The sequence below is a fragment of the Alligator sinensis genome, unplaced genomic scaffold, assembly GCF_000455745.1.
Source record: "Alligator sinensis unplaced genomic scaffold, ASM45574v1 scaffold469_1, whole genome shotgun sequence".
Taxonomy (NCBI): Eukaryota; Metazoa; Chordata; order Crocodylia; family Alligatoridae; genus Alligator; species Alligator sinensis.
The window spans coordinates 2,935,862-2,954,387 of NW_005841934.1; the positions used below are offsets into that span (position 1 = coordinate 2,935,862).

The window sequence follows — 18,526 nt, forward strand, 5'->3', positions numbered from 1 at the left end:
GCAAAGGCGTTGAGTGTCCTTCCTCGTCCAAATGCACTTGCAGTATGTAAGGGCCAAATACCCTGTCTGAAGTGGATTTGGCACCGGAAAGCCCATGGAAATGCACTCAGTGAGGCTAGTGGGGTGGTGGGACAGGAAGGGGGCTTGGCTATCACCCTCTGTTACTGCAAGGCTCAAAGGGGCAGGGGTGGCATGGTCTGCCAGCAGTGGTATATAGTGGATGTATATAGGGAAGAAGCATCTCTTTCCTCATATATGTCTAAGAGGCATGCTGCTCCTTGCCTGGAGCAAGCTGAAACTCTCCCCCCCACTTCCCCTCTGTTCCTGTATCGGTAGGAGCGCTGCCAGGAGGTCAAAGGCAGTGATTCTTCCCCTCTATCAGTGCTGGGGAGGCCACATCTGGAGTCCTGTGTCCAGCTGTGGGCCCCCACTACAGAAAGGGTGTGGACAAGTTGGAGAGAGTCCAGCAGAGGACAGCAAAAATGTCTGCCGTGGGCTGGGGGACATGACTTGTGAGGAGAGGCTGAGGGAAATGGGCTTATTTAGACTGCAGAAGAGAAGACTGAGGGGGGATTTGATAGCAGCTTTCAAGTCCCTGCAGGGGGCTGCAAAGAGGATGGAGCTGGACTGGTCTCAGTGGTGGCAGATAACAGGACAAGGAGCAATGGGCTCCAGTTGCAGCAAGGGAAGTTGAGGTTAGGTAAGTTTAGGGTAGCAAAACACTGGAACAGGTTACCCAGAGAGGTGGTGGAGTCTCCATCCTTGGAGGTTTTCAAAACCCGCCTCGACAAAGCCTTGGCTGGGATGATGTAGTTGGGGCTGGTCCTGGTTTGAGCAGGGGTTGCACTCCACGTGACTCCTGAGGTCCTTCCAACCCTCATTTTCTGTGATTCTTCCAGTCTGGAGCTCCCTGACCTGCTCCGACAGCTCCCCTCCATCCATGTCCACCACCCCGAATGCAGGGTTTGTGCATGCTGTGCTGCAGACAGCCTATTTTAGAAAGATTGCGGTGACAGCAAAGGAATTAGTCAAACATCCACGTAGCGTCTTTTAAGGAAACTTCCAATTTACAGGTTCAGCTTATAAGGCGCTATTCAGCCAACTGGCAAAAACTGGGAACGGCAGTTAGCCATCTGGAGTTTCCGACTTGCAGCACTGCTCGCGTAGCTGTGGTTGTATGCCATGCAGAACCCTTTGTGATGTCAGGAAAAGCAGCGTGAGCTGCTGCCAGGTTGTATATGTATTTAAGATACAGAGGACGTCTTATTTTTCTTTTGCTGCTGCTTTAGGAGATGAGTTTTTCAGACTTTGGGGCATTTATCCTTGACAAAACCTGTCTGGCAAGAATGACACTAGGTCAGCAGAATAACAATGGGTTCTTAATGCAGCTTCTCTTTTAGCATTTCTTTCATTTCTCAGAGCTAGAGTAAATATCATTCATATTGGCAGAATATAATGGGAACATTGAGATACTAATTTTTAGAACTATACACAACTTTTTAAAAATAGTGTTGGCCTCCCTGCTGCATGTCCTCAGTGTGTCAGGAGCAATTCCAAGGTTAGACAGCCCGTAAGGTACTTGCAAAGGTCGTGGTGTTGTCTTTTCAGCCCCGGTGCCTCTGTGAAATATTCATGGTATTGCTCCGGTATTGGAATAGGATTTAATGTTTCATTGCAGTGCCATCTGTTTTTTGGTCGGTGTTATTTTTTTCCCGCAGGTGGGGGGGCAGGGGAGCAGGGCGGGAGTGGGAAGTGATGCAAACATATGGATTCAGATCTGATGTGAAAGGCATTAAATGAGCATTAACTCCTCCATAACAAAATAGCTTGTCTGATCCTAAGTGTTTTCTTTCCAGTGTGCAAAGCCTTTCTGCTGAAACTGCCTTCCTACACATAGATCATCTGCAGGACCCAGTTTGTGCTGCTGCTCAAAGGCTGCGAGGCCGCATTCAAAGAGCTTTTATTATGAAATATAAAGCTCGCCCGTACAACTTAGCAGAGGCGATGCTTTCCTCACCCAGACAAGCAGCCCTGGTGAGCACGGGGGATATGTTTGCTGGAGTTCTCCAGAGGATCTCGGTGGCTCAGGGGTTTGCAGGGAGAGAGATGAACCTTGGAGGTGAAGCAAGCATGGCTGGGGCATGGCTTACCACCTCCCACCGTGCCGGTCCTGCAAGGCGGCTTCCAAGAGCTACTCTCGTAGGACTTTTTGTTTGGTTCAGAGAAGCCAGGCGGGTTTTCTCATTGCGTTCACGTACGGTTTTGCTGTATAACGTGTTTCTGAGGGTCAGAAACCAGGCCCGACTGAGCAAAGAGTTTCCAGTCGGATGCATAGGCTCTCTAGGTCTGTATTCCATAGAGGGCTTAAGAACAGACACAGGCAGACAAGCTTCTTGGGGTCGATGTGGTATCTTTTATTAGACCAACTAAATAGTTGGAAAAATTGTTCTTGACAAGCTTTCGGGCGCAAATGCCCTTCTTCAAGCTTAGGGAGAGTGCGGATTGTCTGCCCTGTGCCTGAAGAAGGGTGCCTGTGCCCAAAAGCTTGTCAAGAACAATTTTTCCAACTATTTAGTTGGTTTAAAAGATAGTTGGAAAAATTGTTCTTAACAAGCTTTGGGCACAAGCACCCTTCTTCGGGCATAGGGAAGGCAATCTGCACTCTCCCTATGCTTGAAGAAGGGTGTTTGTACCTAAGAGCTTGTCAAGAATAATTTTTCCTGCTGTTTAGTTGGTCTAATAAAAGAGATCATATTCACCCAAAAAACCTTGTCTGCCTGTGTCCTTAGACCAACAGGGCTCCAACCAACACCACCCCTGAAACGAGAGTGGCCGTAGCTTGCAGTGCCGGCTTAGAGGCAAGCGGTGTTGAAGTGCTTTGCCGAAGAGGGGCGGCATTACTCTCACACGTCAAGTCAAGCGTGCGTTTGCATTTCCTCCCACAATGCAGCAAAAACCAGGTGAGACACTTAAAGCTGTGACAGCAAAGGGTCAATGCAAAAAGTAGTTTTTTTAAAATACATCATTGACACTGTACTCCAGTGAAGCAGATGAATGATGAGGATAATATCAGCACGGGTGATAATGAATACATTGTCCTTTTCATGTATATATGCCCAAATCATAAAGGGAGGAGGAGGCGGGGAATCTCCAGTAGACATGGACAAAACGTAACGCCTCAGCGAGCGCAGATGATTTATTTGGGGCACCTTACGCATTCATCCTGGCTGGCTTGAACGGAAGACAAGCACGCAGCAGACTCCTCAGATGACAAGCATTTCTGTTTTGGACTCATTAAAAGTCCTGCTGTAAACGAGGTAGGATCCCAAGTCAAACCCGCGGATGGGGAGTTCACAGGATGCCGATACTTTTTTTGTCCCTAGTGGGGGTAGTGATTGTGAAGGTGATTAAACGGCAGCAGAGTCTGTGCTACCTGTGGTGTAAATGCAGGCCGTGGGCCGGGGCCGATCGACGTGGCGCGCTCATCGGGATGCCGTGGAAATAGCACGGGCCCAAGGGGACAGATCCTGCGGCAGCTGCGTGCAGCACTAGTCTCCTTGCACCGTGTTAGACCCCGACAGCTTGCCAGCCCCTCTGACTTGAGAGCTGAAAACAGCTCGCTGCCGTGCCCATAGGAGCGGTTCCTGAGAGCCCCTCCATCAGCTCTGTAACCCGGAGGAACGGGCCGGTCCTGCCCGAGACAGACACTGGTCTTGGGTCTTTTGATTTTATCCTTTTAACTGTGTAAGTTATATCTAAGGCCCTACCAGGAGCGGGGCTGTATGTTGCAAGGTCTGTATAGCCACAGCCCCTGTCTGGGCCCCAAGTCTAGACCAGTGGTGCTCACCATTTTTGGACTGTTAGCCTCAGGTCATCCTCCGTGTCTCTTGTGACTTGAGTGGCACCCCAAACTGAATTTATTCATTACAGTGCTCACCTCCTGGCAGAGAGGAGGGCAGTAGGGGAGGGGAGCTGCCGCATAGGGAGAGCCCTGTCTGCCCTTATCTGCTTATCAACTCGCACCTGGAGCCTGAATCTCTCCTTATATCCTTATGTCCTCACACCTCACTTACCTCCTCGTGCTTCCTGCGGCACCCTGGTTGGGCATCACTGGCCTAGATGGACCAGGCAGACCCAGCCGGGGGCAAGAAGCAGAGCAGGCCAGCACAGGGACCAGCGTGAGGTCGGCAGAAGTCATGTTGCATCTATGTTTTTCGGAGTGCGGAGGGATTCGCTGGGAGCGAGAGGTGTGGAGCAACCCTGTCGGAACAGGCTGGAGCAAGCGGCCGATCAGCGCGGGGCGTAGGGGTCTGTCCAAGATGACGGCCAGCTCCCCACGCTGCCGAAGGACCAGCCAGAATCTCATGCTGGCTTTTCTGCACGAAGAGAGATGTACCGCCTGCGTCCCGCTGCCTGCATACGTCTTGGTCCAAGGACATTTTGGGGAAATGGCGGCCCCGGTGCAGCAGTCCCTGCTTCGGCAGTTGCTCGTATTGGCCGGACCCGCTTCTGCTTTCACTCTATCGTACACAGAAGCGTTTTGCAGTCCGCGGTTAGCACAGAGAAACTTTCAGTCCTCTCCCAATTCATATGGGAGCCTGACCACGATATATCCTTCTGCAGCATTTACCTTAGCGCAGACACTCGGTATGGGAACGACGCGCTGCAATCCCAAGGCGTATTCGCACTGACACCGCCAGTTGGATAGTAAGTAATATCGGATCCAAACTGCGAGGCTGGCAAAGTCTCAGATCTTCCTTTGGCTACTGGCTTTGATAATGCAATATTATACTATATAATTGGCTAGGCAATTGAGTTTTGTTGTAGTGCAGTAGTTTGACATAATTACCTTCCAGCACTCTAATTTTTCTTGTACGTTAATACTTTGGGGGTTGCAAACTCTTCAGCATCAACACCACATATTCACTGAGAATGAGAATATTGCTAATTAATATCAAAGCTTTTTTCAGCACTTTTAGCTGGAAAGCCACATTAATGACTTTTGCTTTCCTGCCAGTGGTTTTGCATAAGTTGAAGATGCAGTAATGTGTTTGTCACTCACAAGTAACGGCCGTTGCTCGACCCAGGAGGACAACGGCCCGCCGCACGGTGAATTCTGAGTTCCTCTCTGCAAAGGGCACGAAGAAATCCCGCCACGCAAATGCGTTATAAAATAATATTGCGTTTCCCTGAAGGACTGCGGTGATAAAAACGCAAAGCGTTCTGCAGCACCAACAACTTTTAGTTATGTGATGCTGGGCGGCATGAGTGAGAAAATGAACGTTTTTTTGCAAAGAGATATATTTCAAGAGCTTTGCTGTTTACAAGTAATCAAAACTGACAGTCATGGATTATTGGTGGAAGAGCATTTTCTGCTTGAGGTGAAAGAAGAGGGTAATTTATCAGGAAGCCCAAGGAGTCAGACATCAGTAATGATCTGCTTGAAGAAGGGCATATCTTAGCAATAGTGCATTTATTCGTCCCGCAAGGCACGAAGATGTACTAGGTTGGTAAACAAGACTCTCGGTGCTTGAAGAATGTCGAGCAGACACACGCTGTAATTTGCCGGGCAGCGGTGATTTGAGGGTTGTGTAATGTGTGTTTCTGCGTCTGTCTCAAATTTAAAAAAATAGAAAAGTTTATAACATAATAGAAGCAGGCTGCAATCGATGGCTGCTTTCTGGAGCCATCCCAAGCCTGCCTCTGAGAGGGATGTAGCTCAGCCACATTAATTTGTTCTCTTATCTCTGTTATTAATGCTTGCATTTCTGTGATATTCCTGTATCCATTAAGCATGGAAGAAGCTGCTTTTCCGCCGGTTTCAAATAGGTTTTGCTTGCTTGCTTGTGCGGCTGGCTAGCTCTCCATCTGGAGTGGGGACCTTGCTTACCTCTCTCTCGCACACACGAGCATTACTGACGTTTCTAAAACGTGCGCCGCAGGTTTATGCAATGCAAAGAGGGCTTGGCAGCCTGTCAGGTCACCGTTTCGTGCGACGCCTGGGCCGCGCGCTTGCGTGCACCGTGGCGCTGGCAGCATGTCCGGACCACGTCGGGGACGCGTAGCCTGCCTGCTCCGCACCCCTGCGTGCAGAACAGAGCTGCCTTGGCGTGGCCGTGCGCACGCCTCGGGCAAGCACACCAGCACCCTTTACCTTTCCTCACACCCCTCCTCCAGGTGCTAGGAACAAAACCCCAAGAGCGACGAGCAGGATCTGTTTTCCTCCCAGCCATCCCCCTTGCACGGCATGTGTGGAGAGCTCGTGCTGGATTGCAGAGCCCGGGGAAACGAAAAGGGCTCTCGTTATCCTCCTTGCATTGCTCGTCAGCACTTGCCCTAGACAGTGCTCACGCTGACCCTTGCAAAGGTCTGCTCTGCCAGCGGCTCGCTGTGCTCCTGCCAAAGGGTTTCTTGCCACTCTTTGGTCCCTGGAGGCTTGCGAGCGGGTTGTGGGCGCACTTTACTTAGCAACAGCGATTGGAGGGCTGCGTAATTGCTGTATCTGTGTTTAGCGTGGAAGGATGCTGCGTTGCCCCCAGGAGACACCGCTGACTCCTCACCCAAACCAGGCCGGTTTCTAACCCAGCGGGAAGCACCGAGGGTCGACTGATTCTGGGAGACAGCTCTGAGCCCCCGGTGTAACAAAGGGTTAAACACCACCCCGAACACTTTGCACGGGGGATAACAAGCGACCCGCACTCTTGCTGGTGGCGTCATCTTGGCGTTACGCAACATACACGCGCCGCCCTCGCACCCGACCGGAAAGGTAATGAGGCACGTGAGACTCGGCCTGTCTCCGTCCTGAATCAGAAACGCGGGGGGAAGTCCAGTAGAAGTAGTACCGCAAAGACGCGTTGCAGGCAGACGCCAGGACGCAGCGGGCCATGTCCCAATGAAACGGCGGAGGATGAGCTGCTCCGTCGATGCTCGCACCAGGCCAGCACGTAGCAGCTTCAGGAGCAGCGGAGGTCAGCTCGTGTGTTGTTAGCAGGAGCTGTGCGCTCCCACCTGGCAGCCCGTCGGGAAGGAGATACGGTGGCTTTCCTTCTCCCGCTCCTTGCTTGCTCCTAGCAGCTGCCTCTGTCTCTGACGTGCCCCTGTTTGTCTGCATCCTTGCCTGCAAATTCCCTCCTGCTCTTGAGTCCACCCAGGGGAGCGCCCTGCCGGACAGATCCAGGGCTCTTGGAGCCGCCTTTTGGCCCTTTTCTCCAGGCAGAGGAGGGGGCAGTCGCACAGAGTAAACAGGACGGGCTGTTCTGCCCGCTGTGTACGTCACGCGATTTCTGTTGCTGGATGTACGGGATCCGGCGCTGCCCCCTCTACCCCCACGGTAACCTCGCGTCCAGAACCGATTGCTTTCAAAGGTGAGTGGTTGTGTAGCAAAGGGAAACCTCCTTCTCTCGTCACCTTGGAGAACTCACCTTGGGCTCCGATTTCCATTTGGGAAACGCAGTGTTCGTGTGTCGGCACCGAAAGAGAGAGCGCCGTGCTCAGGGACGCCTCGTGCTGGGGGAGGTCCGAGCGGGGTGGTGGGAACGCATGGCGGTGTTAAAAGGCACTGCCATTTCTCACGGTAGCCGGAATTAAAATGAATCGTGGCCTGGAAAGGAGCCCGGGTTTGTCCGGCGCTGTCTGGCTCTCGGGGTTTTATCCATCTTTGGGCTCTGGCTGGCTGGTCTGAGAGACGAGTGGCCGAGCAATTGGCTTCGACCCGTCTCTTGCTGTGGAAACAGCAAAGCCTAAAAACCCCCAGTTCTGCTTCCCAAGAGCAGAGCAGGGAGGCAGGAGAGGAGGAAGGTGATGCCCAGGATCCTGGAAAGTGGAGAAAGGCATCGGGAGACAACAGGGAGCCCGGAGGGAGGTGTGGGGAGAGAGGGCTGAGCAGGGCAGGCTTGCCCAGGCACCATTACCCACTTCGAGGGTTTTACGGTCCATTCCCACGCTCTCGTAACTTCATCCGCGGCACCGGCTTGTCCCTCTCTGCGAAACACGGGAAGCCAGGGCCGTTTCCCGACTAGCCACAAGCATCCTCCTGTTGCACCAGTTGAAGCAGCGCAGTCTCATACGCAACCGCGTTTGCATTTGTTTGAAGGCGCTTAGCAGCCGGGCTTCTGTTTCTGACGCAGGTACCGGAGGCAGGCAGGATAGATGATGACAACGTACACAGTGTACCTTCCCCTGGTTTTTAAATCTTCCTCCGTAATTCTATAAAATCATTACAAGATAGATTTATAACATACCTACAGCTAATATAAAAATGAAAATTAGTCTTGTACCGGTGGAACAGTAATACGGTTTCATTTGCCTACAGCTATCGTATCGTATCTGCCTTGGCATGGAAGGAAATAGCTTTCTAATGTAGCCTCATCTGCTGAGCAGAATGAAATCTCTGTAGCAGAATGTAAAGCTGCATCGGACTGTAGCTGGCAGCAAAATTTGGAGCAGGAGAAACATAGCACAAATAAAAGTATTTGTGGGGTGGATATATGCTAATAATCCTAGTTTATTGCTAAGCACGCCATATATGGCACTGCAGTTGCCTTGGCTAAATGCGACATTGTTTTCATCTCTGCTCTTAAGGGCTTTATTTTCTGCACTGAAGTTTGTTCAGGAATAAGAGGTGCAAATTCATTATTTTCCACCATTGTCTCTGACAGCCACAAAAAAGTAGACATTAAGTTATTCCTCGGACGCACCGGTGCTCCTGATGCAGCCCGCGCTGCATGTTTGAAACCTGCAATACTTTTGAGCCAAAATAGGTATTTAATTTGAATGTTCTTGATGTTTCTGCCATCTTCTGCAGTGACTGCCTTTGTCTGATCAGTGCTTTGAGGTTGCTTAGGTAGGAATAGGGATGTGTGTGCTAGAGCAGTGTGTTAGTGTGAAGGGACTGGCTTTCCTGACACAACTGATGGCACGTCGCACTCACCCGGCAACAAGTAAGACTTTGTACGTGCCGCAGTTTCCAAACCTAAGGCAGCAATGAACGATTTCCCATGCATGTTATCATTCCCATTTGGATGGGCAGCTGGCACACAAGGTGGTTAGTGGGGTAAAAGGGGTTTTGTGGCCGGGGTGTGGTTAGGTAGCCCCCGCTCAGCGTGGCAAGAGGGTGTTACTAAACTTCCATGGAGGAAGGATATGGACCTAAACTGAAACGTCCTCAAGAGCAATCCTAGCTGCCTGGGCAGAGCCGGATTTACATGATATATCTGTATAATAGTGTCATACTTGTATGTCATAGCACTCATTCATCAACCCCAAGCCTTCATCAGGCCGTGGACTGTCCCAACCTGGACTAGGAGCATTTCCCCTCCCTTCCCAAAGTGCATCCCTACCAGTCCCACCCGTCCACCCAGAATCGACCAGCTCCATCCAAATCTATAGCTGCTGGCCCAGATAATCCATGCCACAGTCACCCATCTCCCGTACCACCCTGCGTGGATCTCGACCGCGCACGCTCGCTCTCTTGCTCGCGCGTAATTTGACCGTGGGAGCGTTGAGAGAGCATCAACTAACTCCGTTCTTCTCCCTTTCCCCCGCCGCTGCAAAGCTGGAACGCCACGACAAAGGCAAAGAGGATGCCCCCAGCAAGTGGCGCTCCGAGGAGGACATGGCAGCCGAAGCCGCAAGTCTGAAGAAATATTTCCAGTAAAACCAGAGGTAAAAAACCCCATCCTGAGCAGGTGGCACAGATGAATGTATCCAGGCAGCACCCAAGACTGGTAGGTCCCACCTGGGCACCCTAAAGATGCAGACCCTGTCCCGAGGCATTTGTAGGGCAGTGAAAGCCCAAGAAGTGGAGGCAGGAAACCCTACAAGAGGCAGACGGTAGAGGGAAGGGGGCACAGGAGCTGCACATGGGAGGGCAGGGAGTTTCTTTGCCTTATGCCCACGGCGTGGTGGTTCAAAGCCAATGCCTTGCTCTTACAGTGATCCCTCCAGCACAGGCCTCCTCCAAAGCCCCCATCACACCTCGGAGGCAGATTTAGCATCCAGTTCCCAGAGGACAAGGCAAAATGGATTAGAGAAGCCTGAATTTGCCAGCAGCTACTGCTCAGAGGTGTCTCACATCACTTCCCACTATAGCTTGGGTGTCCACGTGGTGGCTGGTTAATGAGAGGTGTGTGCATACTTGTGTATTAGGGGGCTATTTTCCTTCCTTCCATCATAAAGCACTTGTTTGATCTCATTCACAACATTAACCCGCTGAAGAGCCGCGTGTCCTGGTAAGTTTTCCACTGGCCCAAGAGGGAAAAGTTTTGAAGGAAAGGGGGGAAAAAAAAAATAGAAACTGCTTAGGCAAGCACTCACATGTTGTGCTCTAAAAACTGAGGTATTTTCGTCCCATGCTGGTAGGCCCAAATGTGAGAGCCTTGCAAGAGTGCTGAACTGCCACCGTGAGATCAATACGAGCTATGCTGGGATGCTCACGAGTGTAAAGACTGCAAAGGCTTCCTTTTCCGTCTGTCGCTTGCCATCGTCGAATGCTCTCGTTCCAACCTCATTTCAGCCGCGGCTGGGACTTGCGGCTCCCAGCACAGTTGGCAAAACCTTTGGCTAACGCCCCCCGGGACGCTCAGTGAGCATACATGGCACTCAATGAAATATGTATGTCATTACTGTTGGGTCTGTGTTGTTATATGTTGCTTGCCATTGCTTTCGGCCCACGATGCCCAAACTTGCGGCATCACCGTGAAACTCCTGTCCCCGGCAGAGCGTTGTCTTTGGAAATGTAAAGGCTCTGAATGTCGTTCAAAGATGCACTTCAGCATCTTTTGGACTTCTCATATCTTGTCTGCTCCCTTGGCCCTGTTTCTGAAAGGATGAAAACTCCTAGCAAATTAATGAGGGCATCATCATTTTCCTTCGGTGCTATTTTTGCTTTTCACCTATGGAGGATTTATTCCGGCATATCTAAGCATCCCCAGATGCGATTTCAGTTGAGTTTTTATTGCTGCCCATGAGACGGTTAGAAAAAGCTGAATGTAGAAATTCAGGAACCAACAAACAGCAGCATTTTGGGTCTTTTGCACTGTCGTTCTCGTTGAGCGCTTGGAGGGGAAATACTGGTTCATCAGGTTCGCTCCTGTGATTCCTCTACACCAATTAATTGGGTTGATTCCCAAGGGAGGACTTGGGTACTCACTGCACGGCTGAACGGAGGGCCTCAATATTGAGATATGTGATTAGATACCGTGTCCCTTCTGAGACCATTCGGTGCATTTGAACGGTCCACTCGTGGCAGCCATGTGACACTGTAAGGTCCAGGAAAACCACGCAGCTGTATTCACTGGATATGTCTCATCTGTGATGCCTGAAAGTTGACTCCTAACAACGGTCCTTTGGTGGGAAGTGATCACAAAGAAGGGAAAATATCACGTGAGTATAATAGGAAGCTCTCAATGGTCTCCCTCCTGTCTGCGAGGCCTTGATCTCCCGCAGACTCTCCTGACTGTTGGGGTTGCCTGCTAGCGTGCCTAACCATCTGACCAGTGGCTACACGAAATGTCCTGGGGGTTGCTTGAAGAAATAAATCCTGCTTAGCATCTCTGGCTGCATTTTATTCGATTCAGGGTCACGGTGAGGAGGTATTTCCTTGCAACGATGGGAAGACGCGGTTTCCTTTGTGCACGTGGCCACATACATGAGGTGAGGCTGAACAGCTGTGTAGCACAAGTATCCATGCACACCCCTTCTTCCACCACTTCCCCGCACCTCGGTGTATTCCTGCCTCGTCAGGCGGAGTCCTCCTCTTCGGGACGTCCGCAACTGCAGCCGGGCTCCTGGGAGACGTATTATAGAGCCTCTCCGTGGCCGAAGTAAGATGACCCACCCTGCCTGCCACAGCTCAGCACCTGCTTCTCGCTGAACACACAAGCACAACAGATGCTTTTATGGGGAATACAAGTTACTTGGAAAAAGCGTTTCTTCACTTCAAAGGTGCCACGTCCTTGCTTGACATCACCCAGGCTTGGCACCATCAGTAATTCGGGCGCTCAGTTATTCAGCTCAAGAACGCTTACTGAAAGATGCCCGGCGCGGGATGGAGAGACAGAGAAAGCACTCTTCTTGCGAGGGCAATGCTGCGCGCCGTGTTCCTCGTCTCGAGTCTGTTTTCAGACGCATCTCGCCAGGTTTCTACGCAGCGCAAGAACGAAGAGCCTTGCTAGTAGGGTAAATGTTTTGATGTCCTGCTCTCTCCTGAATTTGAAAGCACAGCACACGGACCAGAGAGTAGCGAAGATGAGACGTGTGCCTGCTGACTCTCAGGTGTGATAAGAAATATGCTGCAGTCTGTCTGGCTGTCCGCCTGGCTGGCTCTCCACGAGCCCCCTCCTTGAGCTGAGAGACGAGTCTCAGGAAAGCTCCCTGTTACATCCATGCCCAAAGCCGCCCCGATGCCGTTAGAGCATCAGCCAACTTCAAGCGCAATGTCAGAGGGTCCCGCTGCATAACGAGGATGACCGTGACACCGTGGCCAGCTACCGGTGGAGCTATATAGGTAGGTTTTAATTGCTTAAACACATGAATATTTCACGTGTCACTGCAAAGGCAGGATCTGCTTTTAAGTGGCTCAGAATAAAGCATCCTGCATGCCAGGGGTGGCTGTCTGGTGTCAGGCCTCCTCACGCGCCCGCCCCCGACTTGACGCCACGACTGAGGAGTTGTCTTTTCCACACTGCCAGACAATGTGAATTGTAGTCTCCTTTTCTTCCCATCCAAAAGAGAAGAAGGTGCTGGAGGCAGATGTGGGGCCAGGCGATGGGTTATCTGAGCCCCACTCCCCTCCTCCTAAGGACCTGTCTCAACTGGTGTTGTTGGGCACCACCCTATGGACTTGTGCTTTGGATGTCCACTGAGCCCTTACCCCCAGCGGGAAGACCTCCTGTTATTAGGTGTCGGAGGGTTAATTGTTTGACCCTTTTTTGTCCCGTGGCTCCTATTGTTCTTGGCACTCGGTTCCTGGCCTTTCGAGAGAAGGGGGCACGGGTCGTCGTCTTGCAAGTGAAGGGGGCATGGGGTCATCATTGTGCTCTTCTTGCCTATGACTTCAGGAAGTCGACTCCTCCAACCATTTAAGAGTAGATCCAACAATATTACTAGTCTTTCAGACTGTTCGCTCCCTCTGGCAGACCACGTGGAGGGCAGCCGGGTAGTACATGCGGGGCTGTCTGATCTCCTTTGCCACCGGGGCACGATGGTGAGTTTGTAAGGCCCCCATTATGTCTGATTTTATTGAAGGCTCCATAGCCTGATCGCAGCTGATCCAGGTTTACCCACCCCTTACGTGGGAGTTTAGGACCGGGAGGGTGTGAAGATGGTAGCCGTGTGTGGTTGTTTAATTGCTTTTCCCACCTTCTCTGGGGCCATGATGTCTCTTGCTTCCTCTCTGATGTTTCTGGCGGATACTGGGAGGAGTTTTCTGCTTCTTAGACGTTTCTGCGTTGGATATTTTTCTGTCGTGTCATGTAGTGGGTGGTGTTGGTGTTGGGCTTTGGTGACTGATGGCAGAGGGTGACATTGTCTGCCCCCCCCCCGTGCCAAGTCTCTGCAGCCTACACATGAATCCGAAGCCCACCCTGTAGCTCCAACAGCAGGAGCTTGGCCACTGGATATGCAGCAAAGCAGAGCTAACCCCTGGCCTGCCCCACCGCCACCCTCCCCATCGTGAGAGCGCGATGTGTGCACAGCGTGTGCCCGCATACCCCGTGCAGTGTGGCCGGCGCCATGATGCAGGACACGCTGCTGTGGCGTGCTCAGAGCACAGATCTGGACGTTCGATGGGAGCGGCGTGTGCCAGTCCCCAGAGACCGCGGACATTCGCAAGGAAGGAGCAGGCATGACGGCGTCAGCACCATCTCATGCCCTCAGCAACAGCATCCAGGTCGAGGACGCCAGGAATGGAGAGAGGTGACTTGCACCGTATCCGGCTGTCTCTGTCTGCCCCCGGGCTGGCCGGGTTAGTGTGCAGCGCGAGTCCAGGCTGCAGCAAGGTGCCTTAGCCCCTCTGCCACCGCTCTCCAGCGCCTGCAGCATCGCACTGCCCCCAGCTCAGAGGGGTTTGGTGGCGGGGGAGAACCCAGCTGTGCTCCCGCGGCCTGGCGTGGCAGGAGCACTGGCCAGCTGTGGCGACAGCAGCCTTGCTCCCTCGGCACAGCTGGCTAATCCCATGAGCTGACTCTGTTACACAGGCCCACGAGCCCGTGACTGCACTCAGGAACTGTTTGCACATAATCCCTAAGTAAACATGCAGTTTAGCAATCAGCTCTAGATTTCTCCGCACTCCAGACTTAAGTGCTATTAATTATATCACACATTCAGCAGCCTCTAAGAACCATTAATTAGAAAGCAGGAGCTGACTGTTTGCTTGTCCATGAGACACTGCTGTGACCCCGGAGAGTGAAACTCTGGCTCCAAAGGCACCGTGAGAAACGTCCGCGCGAGGGGCTGTCAGGAGGGCAGCAGTGCTCCAAGCATGCCCCTCTGGTGTGACATTACACTTGAAGGAGCTGGGAAGTCAGAAGAGAAGCCTGGCTCCGACAAGAGGATCCACGCTCTTTCCCAAAATTAGTTTTCTTGCTGTAAGAAACAAATAAATAGAAAGTAATCCTTTTTTCATTTCAGCTGAACGCAAGGGAAGTGAATAGCAGGAGCAGAAGTCCCGTAGGCAAACACAGCCTGGCCTGCAGAAGCGTTGGGAAAGCCTCTGTGTGCAACCCCGGGTGCGCAGGGGAAAGCTGGTGAAGGCATGAAAGTCTTTCTGACACGGGAGATGTAAATACGTCTCATGTCATCGCCGTGCTGCGCCCACAGCGGGTTTGGGGCTGCTCACACCTCTGAGTGCCATCCCCTTATCCTCTAATCGGCATGAACTATGCAGCGTTCAGGGCAGTGGGTGGCAGCCACCCCGATTTAGGGGCACAGGGGTTCCCTATGTAATTGGGACGTGCTGATACGGACTGATATCTCATCTGGCCGTGCACGTCGGGTCTTGTTCCAGTCGGCGTGCGTCACAGCCGTGGTTGACGCCGTCCAGAGAAAACGCCGGCGTGGCGGAGGTGATCAGTTGGCTTCGCTCTGTTGCGGTCTGGCACTTTGCTCCCACTTCAGTGTCCTGTTCGGAGGGCGTTGCTAGCAAATGGGCCTACTGCTGTCTCAGCACAAGACTGCTTTTCACCTTCGGTGTCTCCGTTTCTCGAGGGTCAGTGATGTTGGCTCACCTCTCTACAGCCCTTTGAGGTGCCCAGGTCAGCGCTTGGAAGCTGCGGTTGTGGTTCCCGTCAAAACGCCGCAGACAAAGAGGAAGATAGATAACAGCTGCGTGGCTTTAAAGGCAAAGTATTAAGTTCATTAGCGTAGTGGGAAGAACCTCTGAAAGGCCAGATGTTCACATGCGCGGCCAGGAGAATTAGTGCTAAGCTGAAATATCATGTACCAAGTATCTTCAGGCCGGTTGATCTGGTTTCATGCTTGGTTAATCAAGCAGACTCAGAGATGAGCCAGGGGAGAAGGGGAGGCCTGGTCGGGCCGCGTCGGGGGCTCTGGAGGAAAGCAGAGGGTGGCGTCCAGCCAAACTGAAGTTTCAAAGACGGCTGAAAAGAGCAGTTGAGGGCTTTTAAATCTGAATCAGTGCCAAGATGGTGCTGAGCTCTACCTCTGCGCTGTCCCGGCGTGGGTGTGCAGACCGAGCAGTGCCATCCTCTTTCAAAAAGGTTCATAAAATATGTGCAAAACAACCGTCAGTCGAGGAGAGGCACACGGTGGAGGCTCAACACATTTGGGCAACAAGACCAAGGCGAACGTGTCTGCACAAAAGAAGCTGACGCTCGTGTGGGGGCTGCGGGAGCCCCGAAGGGAAGGCATGCAAGTGCAGCTGTCGGGCAAAAGAGGAGACAAGCAAACACTGAAGAGCTTGAGTGTTAACGGAGGGGTTTTTTGTAATCGAGTTATTCTAGTGCTTTGCTTAGTGCCACCAGCAACTTGCATGAGGCCGCACAGCTTAGGAGCTCCCCTTATGTGAGTCTGGATAGCCCAGTCGTGTGGGCGGCCAGGTGTAAAACACTGTTCACGTGGGTAGTTACGCGACAAAAGAGGGATGTGGTTGGACACGTGGCGCTCGCCTCTGAACTGTCCAGTCTAGCAGGTGCAGCATGCGTGCGGTTTTGTTCAGGCCCGCATGTGCTCAGGAGTCTGTTGCCTTTGTGGACAGCAGCTCATCCTCAGGGCGCACGTGCATCTGTGATGGTGACGTCCCATCCAGGGCACGTGCTCTGTTCGTCTATCCCACGTTACGCTACCGCTTGTGACTGCCGTCCTGTTGTCTCTGCAGAGATGCCACAGCATGTCAGGCCAGGATCTAGGAAGCCGTGCAGCGGGTTCTGGTTTCAAGACGATCTCGCAGCAGTTATACAAGAGGCCAGTGCGCAGTGCAGGGGAAACCATGGCACAGCTTCCCTGGGACCACAGTCCGGGATCCAGAACGCCCCTTGTCCTCTGGCTCCCTTCTTGTCTCTGCCACTGGTACACTCAGGGACCTCAGGCAAGTCCCTTCACCTCCTGTCCAATGAGGATAACAGGCCTGCCCGCCACTGTCAAGCGCCAGGCCATGTACAGGTGTTAGTGCTACTTGCAAGTGAGCTTTACTTATAGCCGATGTTAGAAATCAAAGCAAAATGTCCAGGGTGTTTTCAAAGTCACTGCGCACCATCCTTTCCTCCTCTCCAAGTACAAGAGGCTGCAATCGGAGCTTGAATGTGCCGTGTCTGGATTTACCACTGAATATTTCATCTTCTCTATCACTTGCCATATTTCCCCTCATGACATGCTAATGAGCATCCAGCCAATTAACAATATACAAACTCACATTTTGTCTAACACAGGCCAGAAGTGTTTATTGCTTTTAACTTCATGTCTGTTTTTACGGTCAATATTTTTCAGGTGAGGCGCTGTCTGGAGCAAATCCTGAGGCACGCGAAAGCCTGAAAAAGGACTGGTGCTCTAGCTCTCCATGGCACTGAAACCGCAGCTAAGCATATTTTATTACATTCTGCAAACACCGGCGTCTTCCTTGAAACATTTTATTATACCTTTGGATATCATCAGGGTTGAATTTCATCTAAAACGACTGACATCCTGGTTCCAAACAGCATTTTGACTAGCAGCCTATATTTTCTGAACTGTGTGCTTTAGAGTGAGTCTTTTAAAATTGTCCCTTGGCCTACATCGAAATAAAATATTAGCAGAAATATTTATCTGCTGTGTTTGGGTACTTTATAAAGCAGTACTCCATGTTGTGCTTATTGAGATTCTGCGGTAGTACGTAAGGTTTTGTGTCTCAGAAAAATTAGATCTTTTAGGGCTATTGTGCTCCGCAGAAACCAAGGCTTTGTTACAGCCGAGATAAGACAGACCTGGAGAGCTACCATTTGGCTAGATAAGATAATAGAACAAGCAATGCATAACCTTTCTTAAGATCATACATTTCCCTTCTGCTTTTAATGTGTTGCTACAAAGCTGCGGGGGCTTCAGGCGTACAATACACTTTAGGGAATTAATAAATATGCAAAGCTGCTGAGCTGGTGTTCAACACATTAGGGGTCAGGGCGGCAAAAGTTTGCAGACTGCAACCAAAACCAGCTTGACTGGGAGCGGTCAGTGCGACCCGCTCACTCAGCAATCGCCGGCGCTCAAGGAGGGAGCCCGCAGAGGCTTAGCTGCCTGCTGCAAGCGCAGCCCGAGGGGAAAATGGCAGCAAACGTGGAGGAGAAGAAAAGCAATGGTCGTCTAGGAGGCAACATCTGTGTTAGCTCCCGCACGGTGGTGTCAGGGCTGACACAAGTCTTACCCAGCTCTGGACTGGCTTTGACTTTACAACATGAGGCGCACAGAAGTGGCTAAACAAGTCCTCCAAAAGCATCACCATCTGAGCAGAAAGCAACGGGAAACACAAAGGGGCCGCATTCACACCTGGAGTAATGGCTCCACAACGTCGGGGGAACTGTGCGAGGAGCGAATTTGCCCCGTGGCCTTGATGCCTTTGTGCCGGTCAACCACAAGCAGCAAAGCTGGGACCAGACCCAAGACGTTTGGCTATAGTTATGCTATGGAGCTTCAGCAGTCTGGCTCCAGAAATCCCGTTCGACATCCAAGATCCAGCGTGACACATCCCGACAGCAGGCAGCTTCCAGCAGACCTCTGGAAAGCCGCAGCAGGTCTAACGTTGCAAATCCCCTCCAAATCCCCTCCTGAAGGGCCACGTCTGCACGTGAAATTAATGCAATGCAATAAACTCCGGCACATAGCACACCCAACTTCGTTGCTTCTGGGAGCTGTGTTTGCATGCGCGCCCGCGCCGCAGCACGGTGAGCTGGGTCAGAGCAGCCCCAGCTGGCAGGGGACCCTGGGGTGCTCTTACCAGGCTCCGTGTGCTGCAGAGGGGCTGGCTGGGGCACGAGGGGGCTCCAGGGTGGAGCTGGCGGGGAGGCAGCTCCCTGGCACTGAACCACCCTTGTGCCCCATCAAC

General features: G+C 52.0%; 1 protein-coding gene across 12 annotated transcripts in view; it reads left to right on the forward strand.

The window, feature by feature from the left end:
- FHIT (fragile histidine triad) overlaps nt 1-17,242 on the forward strand; it is a 763,307-nt gene extending 746,065 nt beyond the window's left edge. For 11 of the 12 annotated variants that reach the window (XM_025198990.1, XM_014517979.2, XM_014517977.2 and 8 more), the window contains 2 exons: nt 9,554-9,663; nt 16,942-17,242. In XM_025198990.1, the coding sequence (XP_025054775.1) occupies nt 9,554-9,655 (102 nt within the window). In that variant the 3' untranslated portion in view covers nt 9,656-9,663; nt 16,942-17,242. Of the gene's footprint in view, nt 1-9,553; nt 9,664-9,933; nt 9,976-16,941 lie in introns of those variants that run through there. The other variant, XM_025198989.1, reaches the window with a different exon arrangement.
- Nucleotides 17,243-18,526: the final 1,284 nt, after the last annotated feature.